Source organism: Mytilus edulis, chromosome 1 (assembly GCF_963676685.1).
Source record: "Mytilus edulis chromosome 1, xbMytEdul2.2, whole genome shotgun sequence".
In the NCBI taxonomy this organism is placed as follows: domain Eukaryota; kingdom Metazoa; phylum Mollusca; class Bivalvia; order Mytilida; family Mytilidae; genus Mytilus; species Mytilus edulis.
The window spans coordinates 108,763,958-108,781,222 of NC_092344.1; the positions used below are offsets into that span (position 1 = coordinate 108,763,958).

General features: G+C 31.3%; 2 protein-coding genes across 2 annotated transcripts; one reads left to right on the forward strand and one right to left on the reverse strand.

The window, feature by feature from the left end:
• Positions 1-4,607: 4,607 nt before the first annotated feature.
• Positions 4,608-13,310, reverse strand: LOC139517434 (leucine-rich repeat-containing protein 42-like). Its single transcript, XM_071308457.1, has 6 exons — positions 13,233-13,310; positions 11,244-11,686; positions 9,620-9,738; positions 8,530-8,618; positions 6,287-6,464; positions 4,608-5,021 (listed from the first exon to the last, which is right to left on the reverse strand). Exons 2-6 carry the CDS (start codon positions 11,642-11,644, stop codon positions 4,693-4,695), a joined length of 1,116 nt encoding a protein of 371 aa, XP_071164558.1. The 5' UTR covers positions 11,645-11,686; positions 13,233-13,310; the 3' UTR covers positions 4,608-4,692.
• A 178-nt stretch (positions 13,311-13,488) lies between these two features.
• LOC139517439 (intraflagellar transport protein 25 homolog) lies at positions 13,489-16,124 on the forward strand. Its single transcript, XM_071308471.1, has 4 exons — positions 13,489-13,656; positions 14,004-14,110; positions 14,451-14,519; positions 15,897-16,124. The coding sequence occupies exons 1-4, from the start codon at positions 13,565-13,567 to the stop codon at positions 16,043-16,045; spliced, it is 417 nt and encodes a 138-aa protein (XP_071164572.1). The 5' UTR covers positions 13,489-13,564; the 3' UTR covers positions 16,046-16,124.
• The last annotated feature ends 1,141 nt before the right edge of the window (positions 16,125-17,265 follow it).

The following is a 17,265-nucleotide window of genomic DNA, read 5'->3' on the forward strand; positions in this document are numbered from 1 at the left end:
TAAGTTTTGGTGGTCAAGTCCATATCTCAGATACTATAAGCAATAGATCTAGTATATTTGGTGTATGGAAGGATTGTAATGTGTACATATCCAACTGGCAGGTGTCATCTGACCTTGACCTCATTTTCATGGTTCAGTGGTCAATGTGAAATTTTTGAGTTATAGTTATATGACCTCATTTATGCAGTACATTGCTCAGTGTTACGTTTTTGTGTTTTTAGTCTGTTTTTCTTTGACTAAAAGCAATAGTCAACTATATTTGTTGTATGGAAGGATTGTAAGCTGTACAAGTCGGTCTGTCATGGTTCATCTGAACTTGACCTCATTTTCATGGTTTGATCTGTGTCTTAGAAACTATAAGCAATAGGTCAACTATATTTAGTGAATTGAATGATTGTAAGGTGTCCATGTTTTCTTGACCTCATTTTCTTGGATCATGTTAAGTTTATGGGATACTTGTAGTTAAGCTTCATATCTAGGACTATCAACATAATATCAATGGTTAGTAAAGAAGGCGGTACATTTTAGCGTGTGCACTCTTGTTTATTGAAGTATGACAGAATTATCTTTCAATATAAACTGCAAGTTCCCTTTGGTCAATACCATATGCTTTTGTTTTTTTGTTAGTTTTTTGGATTTTTGTTGGGTTAGTGCCTATCTGTTAATTTGAACCTTTCCAAAAAGAATTTGATAGTTTGTCATTCTGATGTGCTGTTACGCCACTGTCAGGGGTGAGTTAAGTGAACTCAAACATGTATAAACACATCATATTTCTATATGTGCCTGTCCAAATAGGAGCCTGTAATTCAGTGGTTGCCATTGTTTGTTGCCTGCCTTTTTCAAGCATAATACAGGCCACTGATATTTTCTTGAAATTGTTTCATTATACGACCGCAAAATTTGAAAAAATTTTCGTCGTATATTGCTATCACGTTGGCGTCGTCGTCGTCGTCCGAATACTTTTATTTTTCGCACTCTAACTTTAGTAAAAGTGAATAGAAATCTATGAAATTTTGACATAAGGTTTATGACCACAAAAGGAAGGTTGGTATTGATTTTGGGAGTTTTGGTCCCAACATTTTAGGAATTAGGGGCCAAAAAAGGGCCCAAATAAGCATTATTCTTGGTTTTCGCACAATAACTTTAGTTTAAGTAAATAGAAATCAATGAAATTTAAACACAATGTTAATGACTACAAAAGGAAGGTTGGTATTGATTTTGGGAGTTTAGGTCCCAACAGTTTAGGAATTGGGGGCCAAAAAGGGACCCAAATAAGCATTTTTCTTGGTTTTCGCACCATAACGTTAGTATAAGTAAATAGAAATCTATGAAATTTAAACATAAGGTTTATGACCATAAAAGGAAGTTGGTATTGATTTTGGGAGTTTTGGTCCCAACAGAATAAGGGGCCCAAAGGGTCCAAAATTAAACTTTGTTTGATTTCATCCAAATTGAATAATCTGGGTTCTTTGATATGCCGAATCTAACTGTCATGACTGTGTATGTAAATTCTTAACTTTTGGTCCAGTTTTCAAATTGGTCTACATTAAGGTCCAAAGGGTCCAAAATTAAACTTAGTTTGATTTTGACAAAAAATGAATCAGTTAGGTTCTTTGATATGCTGAATCTAAAAATGTACTTAGATTCTTGATTATTGGCCCAGTTTTCAAGTTGGTCCAAATCGGGGTCCAAAATTAAACTTTGTTTGATTTCATCAAAAATTGAATAAATGGGGTTCTTTGATGTACCAAATCTAACTGTGTATGTAGATTCTTCATTTTTGGTCCTGTTTTCAAATTGGTCTACACTAAAGTCCAAAGGGTCCAAAATTAAACTTAGTCTGATTTTAACAAAAATTGAAATCTTGGGGTTCTTTGATATGCTGAATCCAAGAATGTACTTAGATTTTTTATTATGGGCCCAGTTTTCAAGTTGGTCCAAATCAGGATCTAAAATTACTATATTAAGTATTGTGCAATAGCAAGTCTTTTCAATTGCACAGTATTGCGCAATGGCAAGAAATATCTAATTGCAAAATATTGTGCAATAGCAAGATTTTTTTTTTAATTGGAGTTATCTTTCTTTGTCCAGAATCAACTTAAATCTTTGTTATATACAATATACAATGTATATTCACTTTTTACTACCAACTGATAAATTAAAATAATCTTTACCATTCAGTGATAACAAGCAGTTTTTTTACATCTTAATATTTTATGATGTATTTAAATGAGTAGTTATTGTTGCAAACTCCATTAGAAATTTTAATTGAGATTAGTTTTGGAATAAGGGAAAGGGGGATGTGATTAAAAAAATTGGGTTCAATTTTTCTCATTTGAAATTTCATAAATAAAAAAGAAAATTTCTTCAAACATTTTTTTGAGAGGATTAATATTCAACAGCATAGTGAATTGCTCTAAGAGAAAACAAAAAATTTAAGTTCATTAGAACACATTCATTCTGTGTCAGAAACCTATGATGTGTCAACTATTTAATCACAATCCAAATTTAGAGCTGAATCCAGCTTGAATGTTGTGTCCATACTTGCCCCAACTGTTCAGGGTTCAACCTCTGCGGTCGTATAAAGCTACGCCCTGCGGAGCATCTGGTTAGTCCTGTTTTCAAATTGGTCTACATTAAATACCAAAGGGTCCAAAATTAAACTAAGTTTGATTTTAATAAAAATTTAATTCTTTGGCTTTTTTTGATATGCTGAATTTTATCATGTACTTAGATTTTTGATTATGGGCCCAGTTTTCAAGTTGGTTCAAATCAGGATCCAAAATTATTATATTAAGTATTGTGCAATAGCAAGAAATTTTCAATTGCACAGTATTCAGCAATAGCAAGAAATCTTCAATTGCACAGTATTGTGCAATAGCAAAAAATGTTCAATTGCACAGTATTGTGCAATAGCAAGAAATCTTCAATTGCACAGTATTGTGCAATAGCAAATATTTTCAATTGCACAGTATTGCGCAATAGCAAGAAATATCTAATTGCACAATATTGTGCAATAGCAAGAAATTTTCAATTGATTGGAGTTATCTTTCTTTGTCCAGAATAGTAGTTGAATCAACTTAAATCATTGTTTTATACAATACACAATGTATATTCACTTTTACTACCAACTGATAAATTAAAACAATCTTTACCATTCAGTGATAACAAGCACTTTTTGTTACATTTTAATATTTTATGATGTATTTATATGAGTAGTTCTTGTTGCAAACTCCATTAGAAATTTGAATTGAGATCAGTTTTGAAAAAAGGGAAAGGGGGATGTGAAAAAAAATGGTGGGGGGTGGGGTTTAATTTTTCTCATTTCAGATTTCATAAATAAAAAGAAAATTTCTTCAAACATTTTTTTGAGAGGATTAATATTCAACAGCATAGTGATTGCTCAAAGACAAAAAAAATATTTTAAGTTCATTAGACCACATTCATTCTGTGTCCAAAACCTATGCTGTGTCAACTATTTAATCACAATCCAAATTTAGAGCTGAATCCAGCTTGAATGTTGTGTCCATACTTGCCCCAACCGTTCAGGGTTCAACCTATGCGGTCGTATAAAGCTGCGCCCTGCGGAGCATCTGGTTTTTAGTATGCTAGGCCCTCAAAAAGCTCACTATATAGTGAAGGCTTAATTTTTCTCATCAAATCCCCAAGCTTTTCCACATCACTTGAAACATAAGTCATATACATAGATTTTGTCTAGCTTGTGAAATAAGTATTGAAGTTAGACATGTTACATTACTAAGTCTCATTCTCTGATGATGTTCATTTCAGAATAACATATTTCACATTTATTTACAGTCATATCATCCATGCAGCATAAGATGTTCTAGTGATTATTGATATTTGGAGAGTTTAAGCATAATATTGTAACTACATTTCATGCAGAATATAAGGTCCTAAGTTTCAATTAGTAATGCATCAATGAGTTTGAAATTTTAACATTGTTAAACAATTCTTATAAGATTTATTCATGAATTATAGATATTTCTGGTAGATGATGATGATGGATGACTGTTTAACATTCAGAGGTCAATCAAATGCATATTCAGGATGAGAACATTATAATGTGATGTAAATATAAACTAATTCAAACATATCAACGTTTTGTTTTCCTAAAGGCATCTGTTCCTGTATGTTGTTGTTAGAGATTTCCTTGGGGTCCGTGCTCTCATTGTTAAATAGAAAACAGTAATGAGGTTACTCATGAACAATGAAAATGTCTCCATCCAAATTCTAACCTGATCTGTGTTTGTTGGTAATAAGCATTTGGTTGAGGCAAAGAAAAGTCCAAATGAGCAAACAGCAAATTCTGCAATTTTTCCATGTATAAAGGGACATAACTCAAGAATAGTGAAAGCGACACCACCCAAATTTCAAATGTGATCTGCGTTTGGGAGTAATGCGCTTTGTGTATCAGTTTCAAAAAAATGATCTATGAAGTAAACAGAGGCCAATTTTGGAATGTACAGACAGACAAGGCACAGTGGGGTCATAAACATTACATATAACCAGGGAGACACAAACAAACTGTTAAAAAAATCTGTATATAATGATCATCAATTTCTTAGCTATATTATTCAAAAATAAAATTCATAAATATATTTATTAATTAAATAATTTTTACAAATATTCTTCCACTCAGTTCTATTGCAGTTTATGTAATTTTGTTGTGTTTTACCAAGCCCCAAATTTCAGGGAAGACTGCAGAGTCATCTTTTGGTCACTTTTTTTTGCATGAGCTGGGTTTCCATACATACTGAGCAAATCAGTGTCTGAATTGTCCATATCATCACTGTTATTTTTTGACTGATTTTGTTGTTTTAATTTGTTTATGGAATGTTTATCAACATCACTACAATTTGTTTGTTTATTGTCGTCAGGTACTGTTTTACTGGTTATTTCCAGTCTGACTAGATGCAGTCTGTATCCAGATACCTTTCTGATATCTTTTGACTCGGTGTCAATCAATTTGTCTTCCGTACTTCTTTTTCTCTTCTTTGAATCTGAAATTTGTCAGAAAAGAAATAATATTAGAATAATTGAAACTTGAGGCTCAAAAGCCTGTATTGCTTTAAGTTTATGTCCAATGTCAAAAACAAAGGGACTTCAAAACCAGGATTTCATATGAAGAGAATTTGTGATCACACAGACACAAAAACTGTACATCATATTTCTGTATTTTCTGTCTATGTTAAGCATATATAACCTTGAACTTACCAAACAAACAAAAAATATTTTTTTTCCAAACATATATATATTTTTTGTAAAAGACCCTGACCTTTGACTCCATGATCCTAATATTGATTGGTTCTTTTCCTTCCTTAGATGTTTCATCTGAATAAGATTTATGCCAATCCTTCAAGGGATATTTAGGATAATATCTAGACACAAATATTAACCTCAAAAATAATTTTAGAGACAATGACTTCAGCCTTTGACAGTCTGTATCATGTTTAACATACTGAAGGAATGAAACACGGAAAAAGCAACAACTTCATGTATATGTTTCTCAATTTTTTTGGATGAACCATAATAATTCTATGACACAGGTGAGCTAACTAGGTGAAATATTCATGTAAATGATGCTTCTATCAATCAAGTGTGTTCTTTGACAAAATAACTTTTATTCAGGCTGATGCAACTAGCATATCTTATTTGCCTTAAACTCCTGAACCTCATCAGTGGTTATCTAAAGGTACATGCATTGTTTGTCCTTTCATAAATGTTGTTTGAAGAACTTTGGTAGTCTCTTATAAATCGATTCACTTGTCTAGACTCTGGGTGATATATCAAAGTGCTAGACATATGATATAGATACTTGTCAGTTGATGAAACTTACGCTAATCATTGTCTTTTGTGGGTTTTTTGTGTTGTTAGCTTGCTGCTGTGTCTTCAACATATACTCAATATTTGCTTTAAGTCATATAAAAGTTTAAATTTTCGAATTTCCTCAATGGATTTGAAGACTTAAAGTGAAATATTTTGTAAATTGCATGAAATTACAAAAGTATCTTTCATAACCTTGCTCATATGTATCTTTTACAAACCATCTCTTAATATGATAGATGAAAAACAACCATTATTAATTTGATTTGTATTTGCCAAGAAACAATGTCTGTTCAAACTGATAGGTTGATGTTGAATTTGAGATGAGCCATTTTGGTTTGTTTTCTTGGAGACTGGCCAGTTTTACAATATGTTTTATGCAAAAATAACAAAAAGATAAATAAATATGTCTATAGAGCAAACAGATTGACAAATAACTTACAGAACTGTTGTGTCTTTGTTAGTTCCTTCTTCACTTTTACACAAGTTGCCTTATAAACAGCTGTTTTCATCCATTTTTGAACCACATCTGAAGCCCAACCTACATTGGATATTGTTTTCAAGGTACCATCATCTTTTACTGGCTTAAATTTCCAGGTTTGAAGAAGCTCTTGATTCCCCTGAAACAAATGACAAATTATAAGTCAGATCTTTAAAAGACTATAAAGAACCATCTGGCCTACAAAATGCTTTAGATAAATTAAATATATTTTGTGAAAAATGGAATATATCTGTTAATCTTAATAAAACCAAGATTATAATATTCAATAAAGCAGGGAAAATTATTAAACAGCACAAATTCTATTATAATAGAAAATTACTGGAGTTAACTGATGAATACAAGTATCTAGGTATAACTTTTAAACCATCTGGATCTTTTACTACAGCAATTGATCAGTTATGTAAAAAGGCTGGCAAATTAAAAGCTATATTTTGTATTAGAAAATTATTATTTTCTGAAAAGATGAATTTACTACCACATTTAAAGCTTTTTGATTCATGCGTTAAACCTATTCTGTTATGTAGCAGTGAAGTTTGGGCTACTATTAGTTTAGTGAAACAAAATACTACCATCGAGTCATACTATGGATGAAAACTTCAGTCCAAATAAAATTCAAATAAAATTTGCTAAATTTTTATTGGGTGTAAATAAAGGTGCTGTTAATAATACTGTACTTTCTGTATTAGGTTTATTTCTACTTTCATTGTCAGCCCTTAAAAATACAATTAATTTCTGGCTTCAAATCATTAATATGGACAGTGAGAGTATGGTAAAGAAAGCATACAATGAAAACTTAAAACTTTCCTAATGGTTTTTGTAGTAAATTAAAAGTGTTATTAGGTAAACTTGGTTTTCAGCATGTCTGGGAAAATCAAAATACTATGTCAAAGAAAAAATACTGGAAACAAGCTCTTTTTTGTGACTCTAATAAAGATAGTCATGGTAATAAACTAAGAACATATCGCAAAGTTAAAAATAATTTTGAATTAGAAAAATATCTTCTACTGGACCTTAACAAAAGTGTTATTTCTAAAATGGTAAAAATTAGAATTAGTCATGTTAGTAATAGCAAATTACTAATTGAAGTTGGTAGATACATGTATACTAGAACACCTTTAGAACAGAGAATTTGTCCAATTTGCAAGGATGGAATTGAAGATGAGTTCCATTTCCTCATTCAATGTAAAGCGTTAGAACTTAATAGAAATGTACTCTTTTGTAACTTAAGTGATATAGTTCCATCTTTTGTTAATATGTGTGGACAAGATAAGTTTAGTTTCATTATAAAAAGTAATGATACGGACATTAGTACTGTTTGTGTACCTGGAATAAGCGATATGTATGATTTGAACATTCATTTAAAGCAAACATAATTTTGTTAAGAGCTTTTATAGTATCAAAGCTGATTGTAATAGCTTAAATTAATAATATTGTACCAATGACACCTCCACGCAATGTAAATATAAAATATGTATCTCTTATCATTGAGAAAATATGGGTTTTTTTGGTGTTTTTTTTGTTTGTTTGTTTATTTTTGTATTTGTATTTTGTAAATGTCGGCTGGTATCATTTCTGTATAGGAATTTACACCAATAAAATTATTTGATTTGATTTGATTTGATTTGGTAATAAAGAGCAAGCATGTTCTCACAAGCAATAGACTACAAAATCTTCCCATGAAATCAACTTTATTCATACAGGTGATAAAAAATGAAAAATTGTCACCTTTCTTCTTTGTTACTAAAAATATGTTTTTAAAATTTTAGACTATATAGCATGCTAATGTGCACAGAACCTTTATATAAGGAAAACTTTACTTGATCACTTGGGTGAGGAAATAATATCAAGACATACAATATGCCAAGTGGTATTTTTTTATATTTACTATGTCAAACTGTCTTTGATGGATTGTTGTTCTTTTCAAAACTTACAATTTCTAATATACTGTGGATTCATTTATTTTCGTGGTTACCATTTCTCGTGGATTAAGGAAATCATAAATGTTCATGGATATTTGATTTCGTTGTTTTGCCGAAACCTGCATACAACCCTAAAGAAAATATGTCATTCATTGAAAATATAATTTCGTGGTTAGTCTGTACCCACGAAATCCACAAAATTGGTATCCAACTAATAATAATGAATCCACAGTCATAACAATTTATACATAGATGAGAACTTACTTTGACCTGTGTTGAAGTGACATCAATTACTGTCAATTTACAAAATGGATTTAGATACTTGTAACATTTTCCTGTAACCTCCCAGTTATCTGTACAAATATAATTTATCCATAAATAATGTTGGTAAATTGACTATCTTTTATACATGTGACATCATTATGTCAACATCATAGCACAAACATTTCAATAATTATTATCATGAAAACAACCGAAAAAGCTTTCTGATCAAATTGCTTTGCACGGGATTTTGAATTTAATAAGATATCTTGTAATTAAAAAAATATGATCCAGGTTTCTGTTTCACTAAAAAGAATATGACTTAGATTGATCGTAAGTATACTGAATTGTTCATGACTTATGATCAATCTTAGTAATACGATTTTTGTGAAACCAAATCCAGGTTCAGAGTACATGTACATATTTTTTTATACCAGATATATATTTTTTAAACATCCTTACGATGACTGTGGTTAACACTGGTCAACATTCAAATAAGCCCATTAATATCTATACATTTTGGAATGACAGCATATTTGTTCTGGTAAATGTCCTTTGTCACTATTTTCATTATTTCTGGTTACATTTTACAGTAACTGTATAACTTGTGTAATATAAACAATATAACCTCACACAAACTGAATTCAAGGTACATGTAGTATGTTGCTGTGTATGTCTAATCTACATTGGCTAGAGGTATAGGGGAGGGTGGAAATTTCACTAAACATATTTAAACCTTGTCATTTTTACGCCTGTCCCAAGTCAGAAGTTTCTGGACTTGGTTAGTCTTGAATTTTTTTAAAATTTTAGTTCAATTATGTTCAGGAGTTAAGTGTGAAGTCCACTTTCACTGAACTAGTACACATTTTATTTAGAGGCCAGCTGAAGTCTACCTCACGGTGCAGGATTTTCTTGCTGTGGTGGACTTTGGTTGTCTTTTTGTCCTGGTCGGGTATTGTCCATTTCCATTCTCTATTTTATGAATGAGTGTATTTCTATTTTTCTTTAGTTTCAATACGGTAACTTAAATGTTTCACAGATCATTTTATTTTTATTTTTCTAATCCAATATTGTATATTTTTACTCTATTTACCAGATACATCCAGCTTAGTCAATCCTGCTGGTCCCTGACCACACACTCTGTAAGGACAAGTCAATCTCTGGATCCCTTTATCAGATAAACTGTTGTCACTCAGACACAATATCTCCAACCTTCAAATTAAGTGCAAGTACATATCATAATAAGTGTAATAAGTTGTCGAATGAGTTAAAATACAGCAAGGCTAATATGAAATTCAGAGAACTTTCATACAAATTATCTTCAACATAACATATTGCTTTTTATACGACCGCAAACATTTTTGCGGTCGTATATTGGTATCAAGTCGTCGTCTGCGTCGTCCGAAGACGGATGGTTTCCAGATAATAACTTTAGTATAAGTAAATAGAAATCAATAAAATTTTAACATAATATTAATAACCACAAAAGGAAGCTTGGGATTGATTTTGGGGGTTATGGTCCCTTAGGTTTATGAATTAGGGGCCTAAAGGGGCCCAAAACAAGCATTTGTCTAGTGTCAGTACAAAAAGTTGTGTATAAGTATTTCAATTGTTCTGAAATTGTACCACAATGTTTAATACCATAAGTAGAAGGTTGGGATATATTTTGTGGGTTATGGGGCAACAGTCTAGGAATAAAGGGGCCAAAACAAGCATTTTTGTAGTTTCAAGACAATAAATTGGAGTTATCTTTCTTTGTCCCGAATGGTTGTTGAATCACCTAAAACTAATGCTTTATGAAATCTTCTTTGAAAATTGAAGTTATCTTTCTTTGTCCAGAATAGTAGTTGAATCAACTTAAATCAATGCTATATACAATATACAATGCAATATTCACTTTACTACAAACTGATAAATTAAAGCAGTCTTTACCATTCAGTGATGACAAGCACTTTGATTACCATTCTAGGGTTATGCCCATTTACAAATGGAAAAATTGAAGAACTTTTAGTTTCTGTTCTCTTAACTTAAGTTTGTCTCAACTCAATTAAAAAGAAAATTTCTTCAAATATTTTTTTTTTGAGAGAATTAATATTCAACAGCATAGTGAATTGTTCAAAAGCAAAAAAAAATATTTTAAGTTTATTAGACCACATTCATTCTGTGTCAGAAACCTATGCTGTGTCAACTATTTAATCACAATCAAAATTCAGAGCTGTATCCAGCTTGAATGTTGTGTCCATACTAGCCCCAACCGTTCAGAGTTCGACCTCTGCGGTTGTTTAAAGCTGCGCCCTGCAGAGCATCTGGTTAAGTTTTTTTTTTTAAATGGTGTTTTCAATCTTTATGTACCTCAACTTCCAAATTTCAATAAGTAAATAGAAACTATAGTGACATATATGGGGATAAAGTATACCACAGATTGTAAACAGATATTTTATTGCACTATCAATTAGAACTGACCAAATGGATAAGCGCAGTTACAAGTGTTTACTCATAAGCCTATGAACTCCATACATGAGGGGCCTGATTGGTGGTGGGGGGGGGGGGGGGTCGCATCACGATTCACAAGTTGATTTTTTCAGAGAAAAAAAATCTGTAGAAAAACGAATCACGATAGCGAAAATGCGCTGATCACGAAAAACGAAAATAACCCATCAAGCCCCTCATACATGTACATTTTCTGTCAAACTGCAGTTTTATGTGGAGAATCTTACCTCTGAAGTTGTCCCAAATCATTCAAGAAATCATGTTCATCTCCTAGTCTACAACCAGTCAAATCTATTTCTCTAAGGGATGTCAACAAATTTAAACGATCCTGACAGAAATTAACTCCAAGGTATTGGTTACAGAGGTTTAAACTTGAAATGATAAGGTCCTCATATACAGTAGTAAATATTGAAAGTGCATGAAAGCTGTTTTTGTCATCTAAATCAAACTTGTCTAAGGATTCTGCTTTTCTGAATATCTGTTCTGCTATCAAATCTGGCAATCCATAAAAAGAGTCAACATAACACAGATTGTCTGCTACATAGTGTATGCACTGTGACAACAAACGTTTTGGTGTTTTTTGTCTTTCTTCAGATATATCATGTGTCTTAAGTCTCTTCCCATTCATATCATTTCAAAATAATTATTTATTATTCAAGTTATACTGTACCTAAAAAGAGAAAATAGATACATTGCTAATCTATTTGTTCAGAATGCCTTACATGACAGAACAAAGGCTCCACCTTTTATCTGTTAGAATTTTTGTTACATAACAAAAGCTCTATTGGGAACTTTCACCAGATAATATTTTATCCATTGCCATACAGCCAGTACGTTGGTACTCGAAAATATTAGGCAGTAAAATCAAAGGGAAAATATACGGATTACCAATAAAATGAAAGTATTAGAACTTGTGTTACATAATAAAATTATGTTAATCATGTGAACAAACAGAAATTTCATATAAGTGATAATCAAAATACATGTAAGCTGCTAGTTCAACATGTTCAATGTTGGGCATAATAATTATTTTGTAAAGAATGCCATTGTATAGAATTATTCTGAGTAACTCAGTTGGATCTTATACATGTTATAAGAGGATAATATATACTCCAGGAAATTATTTCATAAAGAAGGAATAATTATTATATGATTTAATCAAGTTTTCAAGAACTTTTGTTATCAACCATATAGTGTTCTGTGCACAATAAATATATAGTACTATCACTGTATGAACTACACTTTAAAAGGTTGTGACCGTGTAGTGTGTGAACTGAACCAGCGTTTAAACATGTAGGGTGCCAGCGTGAAAGGTGGAACATGTATGGGAGTGAACCTGACTTTGGGTGAATGTGTATGAGGGTGGTAATGGGGGTACCTTCATCACAAATAAATAATTGACAATTGATGTTAACAGTAATTTTTAGTGCATGACGATAAAATGTACACTTGTTTTTAAATGATAAAAAAATCAGGTGTTATTGACAAATCATGTTATTTTTTTAAGTTAATTTTTTTCAAAAATTAACAATAACAGTAACAATAATTATTTGAGACCTCTGCCGAATCAAGATAAGGATATTTTGACAAATCACAGTAAAATTTAACCATTTTGTATCTAATACCCTCAGTAATGAGAGCGAACATGATTTTAAGCAAACAGACATGGATTCCTCAGCAGCTCATGTGCCAGCCTCTCTTGGCAGCGCTAAAACAGAGAACATTTGCTAGTAACTAATTGAATAATTGTAATTAAAAATAAATAAATTTGGTGTATCTACTGTTTTCTGATTGGTTAAAAGTATTAGTTTTATTTTCAATGTTGTCAATTTTATGGTGATGCACCCACTCTGACGTTGTGTATTCATACGCCAACATGTGTGTACGTTGTAATTGTTAATATAAAAAATATAAAAAGTTCTTTGAGCCTTATTTTTGATAGAAATTTATTTATAATGAATGGCAATAATTTATTTTGAATTTATTGACCCATAAAAAATAGCCATTCATTAAATATTTTTATCTTGTGTTTTTTATTTCATTCAAATTTTGTTTTGTTTTTTAAATTGTTAAAGCCTCAAGGCCTCTGAAAAGACAACTTGTATATTTTATGATTTTGTGTCACCCTTTCAAAAATTCAACACAAGTTTTTTAATACCTATGGCAAGGACGTATATTACAGTGTTAGTTATACGTCCTTGCCTATGGTTACTTACATGTTATTTGTTAAATATTGTATGAAGTGATTTGGAATTTGGCGGGGAAAGTTTCCGAACGGATTTTTAAAAGGCGGCTATCATTTCCGGTCAAAAAATTTAACCACAGTCAATTACTTTTATTGTTGACCGAATTTGTCTGCATTTGATGATAAACTTTATTATATCTTAATTATATCTTAATTATTTCCGACTTATTTTTTAATTTTTGATACGTATATTTTATTTTCAATATCATCTCTCTCAGGATGTCGGGTCGGGATGAAAAGACTTGTTTGCGGTGACAACAATAAATATTCCGAACAGCCCTAACATTCCTAACGAAGTTAAAAATGTTTGATGTTGCCTTAAAATCTGCTGGTGCCCAGGTTGTGTTAGCAACTTCAAGTGATGATAAATATCCTCCTGAAAATATTATAGACGGGTAATCTCAATTTTAAACCACTGAGTACACTGCATTATAAAAGAAAACTGTTCTCACCCACCGACACTTGCATAAATAATTGTTTCTTGCTCAATTTATACCAAAAATAGAAAAATACTTTTTGCCTTGTAAAACAATGTACCTTTTTTCTTTGTGTGATCCTGTGTGGAAAACATTTACATATACTAATGCCTTACGTGTACATGTATGTTACAAAGTTTAATAAATACACTATTATCCTAGCATGCATTCTACAATTCCATACACAAAAATAAACCTACATTATTGATTATCCTTTATTGTGTCCAATCCAGTCATTTGAGTCTTTAAAACATTGTTTATTTCAGGGATTCAGAAACTTTCTGGACAACAACAGGTTTATTTCCACAGGAATTTGTCATAAAATTCACATCAATGATGAACATGTCGAAAGTAGAATTAGCTTCATGTAATGGTAAGTTTATATAAATATTGAAAAAAATATTGATAGTTTTATCTTATACCAAAAGAACCACTGATAAAGTTAAAGACTTGATAATGTATACTTAAAAATATACCATGTTTACAATAACTAGAAAAATGAACTGAAAGAACAACTGATATGTAGTCAAAAGCGTGATAATATCTTTTTAGATATTTACCATGTTTACAGCAACTAGAAAAAAAAAAGTACTCAATTTGTGTCTCATTCCAACAGTTAATATTATTGAATTAGAAATTCTTTGAAGATAAAATGAAATACTTTTTCATTCTACAAAGGTATTTTAATACAAGAAATGTTATTTCTATTTTAGTTAGAAGATTGATCTTAGAGAAAAGTACAGACAGTGAACCTTTAAATTTTGAACCAATAAAAGAAATAGGTATGTTTCATTTCTTAGTCCCTTACAAACTAAGTCGAAGGGGAATTTAGGTTTGCACTCTGTCTGTCAATCGGCAAATCAGTTTTCCACACTTTTTTCTTCATGCATGAAGATATGGATAAGATATTTGGTGTATTCTTTTATCGAGACGAGTTACAGATCAGGTTCCAATTTGTTCACTCAAATAATTAGTTTTACACACTTTTTTTTGTCATGCTTCAGCTTGAACATATTGACCAGATATTTGTTATATATAGTTTACACCATGACAAGTTATAGATCAAGTTGGCATTTTGTTCAGCACAAAGAACTTTTTACTGTTAGGGGACTATGTATTGCCATGCAGTACTCTCAGAATGTTTGTTGTTGTATGCAGATTTTGACATAATCCTAGTGGTAAAAGACTGTAAGAGCAAACATTTCAAATATAAAAAAAAATCAGAGGGTAATTCAAACTCAAAGATACACATCCATAAAAGAACAAAAGGCCAGCAAAATAGTCATTCATAACAAACCCATGATTATGTTTTAAACATCAAGAGTTAAAAATACACTATTCGTTTAAATTTTCCATCAATGAAATTTAAGATTTTTTTAGTACTGTAATATCGCAGTCCCGCTAGGCCACGATCGCACTACGATCTGTGAAAAAAATGAAAATTTTGATTATCGTAGTGGGATCGTGTAGATATATATGTATTCATGCCGCTCATACCGCGACCTCACCATGATCTGAATAAATTTAAGAACACAGTGAGCATGGTGCGATCGTGGTGTAGTGGGACTGGGGCTTCATATAAATAGAAAATTGACAGGCCAAATAGCAATTTTACAAGACTGTCTGTTAACATTGAACAATGAACAGATAAATCTAAACAGTTACTCTCTGGGATATTTAAAGATTTTTCCTAATAATAGTAATTCTCAGACTCTAAACACATATATTGAAACTGACTGATCTTTGTTTGTTTTATGTTTACATAAATTCAGACAAATAAAATGACTTTTTAAAATGGAAGCAATTTTGCATGCATTTCTGATTGTACCTTCAAATAATTTATTATAGTCTTGACAATTCAGTGGTAATGAAGTTGTTTTTGGGGTGAAAATATATTTATTATATACAAATAATTAATGCAGTTTTCAGGCAAATACATATCCATCCTTTCAAACTTGGGTATATTTTCACATTATCATGATACAAAATTATTTTTCTCTTCTTTTCAGAGATGAATTCTCACGATCATGATACAAAATTATTTTTCTCTCCTTTTCAGAGATGAATTCTCACGATCATGATACAAAATTATTTTTCTCTCCTTTTCAGAGATGAATTCTCATGATCATTATACAAAATTATTTTTCTCTCCTTTTCAGAGATGAATTCTCACGATGGTCAACTACAGTCAGAAGAAATAAATCTAGGCAATGTACAGGCACAACATTTACGTGTTGTAATCGATTCAGCATATGACCATTTTGCAGCTGTTTATAGACTACATGTAGACGGAACAGCAGCACATTAATATAAATCCGTCATTTGAACTATTAACATTCCGTCCATGGTGTAATATTTATGCGTATAAACAAAATTGTTATAAATTTTATTGTTGTTCTGGTTTCATTGGAAATGTTTCAATAAGGAAATAGAAAATTCACATTTTTGATTTAATAGTAAGATTCAAAAAGATATGATAAATAATCTGTAGACAGTTGCTTAAAAATAGGAAACACATACGTTTTTGTCTAGCTTGGGACAAAAGTTGTGTAAAGTGAGAGAAAAGGGATTGCTTTCAAATGAGGATGATGGCGTTAGTTAGTTTCATAGGAACTACTTGTGATGGATCATTGATATTTAATATAAAGTAGCATTACTATCAGTACATATCAGAGTATGACTATTTTGAGGCTCTGCCCCCTAGTTCATGGTCCAGTGAATTTAGATTAATTTTGCTAAAGTTAGTTTGATAGGACCATTTGTGATAGATTAATAATATTTTGTATGAAGTGGCATTACTATCAGTACATAGTTTGACTACTATTTTGATGCCCTGCACCTAGGACATGGTCCAGTGACTTTAGATTAATTAACCTTTTTCCATGTTAAGTTTTCTGCTCAAGTTAGTTTGATAGGATCTACTTGTTGCAATTTTCACTGTATGCATCTGCTATTTTTCCTTGTATAAACATCCTCGGCTGTTGGCTGCTCTATGGTCAGGTTGTTGTCTTTGTGACACATTCCCCATTTCCATACTCAATTTTATAGATAAAAAAAAAAGACAAAGGGTATGCATTAATGAAACATCAACCCAAGATTTTGACAATCATTTCTTTGAAAAAAAGCACCAACTTTTAAGTTATCTCAAAATGACCGAAATTAGGTAATGTAACCAAATATATTTAGATATCAGCCTACAGTATTCAACATAAGATAGGTTTATTTACAATATGTCCAGCGCTAAATTGCAGAATAAACAAAATTGTAAAAACATTTAAAATACATAGATAACCAAATGTTGGCCATCATCACCATGAACACCAAATTCAACAAAATGACAAAAACACATTGACATAAAAACCAACAACCCTTTGCCATGTTCCTTATCCAATACAGACACACTATCAAGCAGCATGGTTAAACCACCCTTTGAGATCTCAACCTCTCCTCCAAACAAGTGCACCAGCAAAAGATACACAAGAGAACACTATAACAAGAGTTAGTAAAGGTAGGCATTTAACCCTATGA

Bases quoted from the DNA above. Each gene is read 5' to 3' on its own strand.
- LOC139517434 (XM_071308457.1), bottom strand. From the start codon at position 11,644: ATGAATGGGAAGAGACTTAAGACACATGATATATCTGAAGAAAGACAA. The intron at 8,619-9,619 runs GTAAATAGAGTA...ATATTTGTACAG, and splicing joins GACTAAGCTGGATGTATCTG to ATAACTGGGAGGTTACAGGA. The intron at 5,022-6,286 runs GTAAGTTATTTG...GACAAATTTCAG, and splicing joins AACAAAGACACAACAGTTCT to ATTCAAAGAAGAGAAAAAGA.
- LOC139517439 (XM_071308471.1), top strand. From the start codon at position 13,565: ATGTTTGATGTTGCCTTAAAATCTGCTGGTGCCCAGGTTGTGTTAGCA. The intron at 13,657-14,003 runs GTAATCTCAATT...TGTTTATTTCAG, and splicing joins CCTGAAAATATTATAGACGG to GGATTCAGAAACTTTCTGGA. The intron at 14,111-14,450 runs GTAAGTTTATAT...TTTCTATTTTAG, and splicing joins AGAATTAGCTTCATGTAATG to TTAGAAGATTGATCTTAGAG.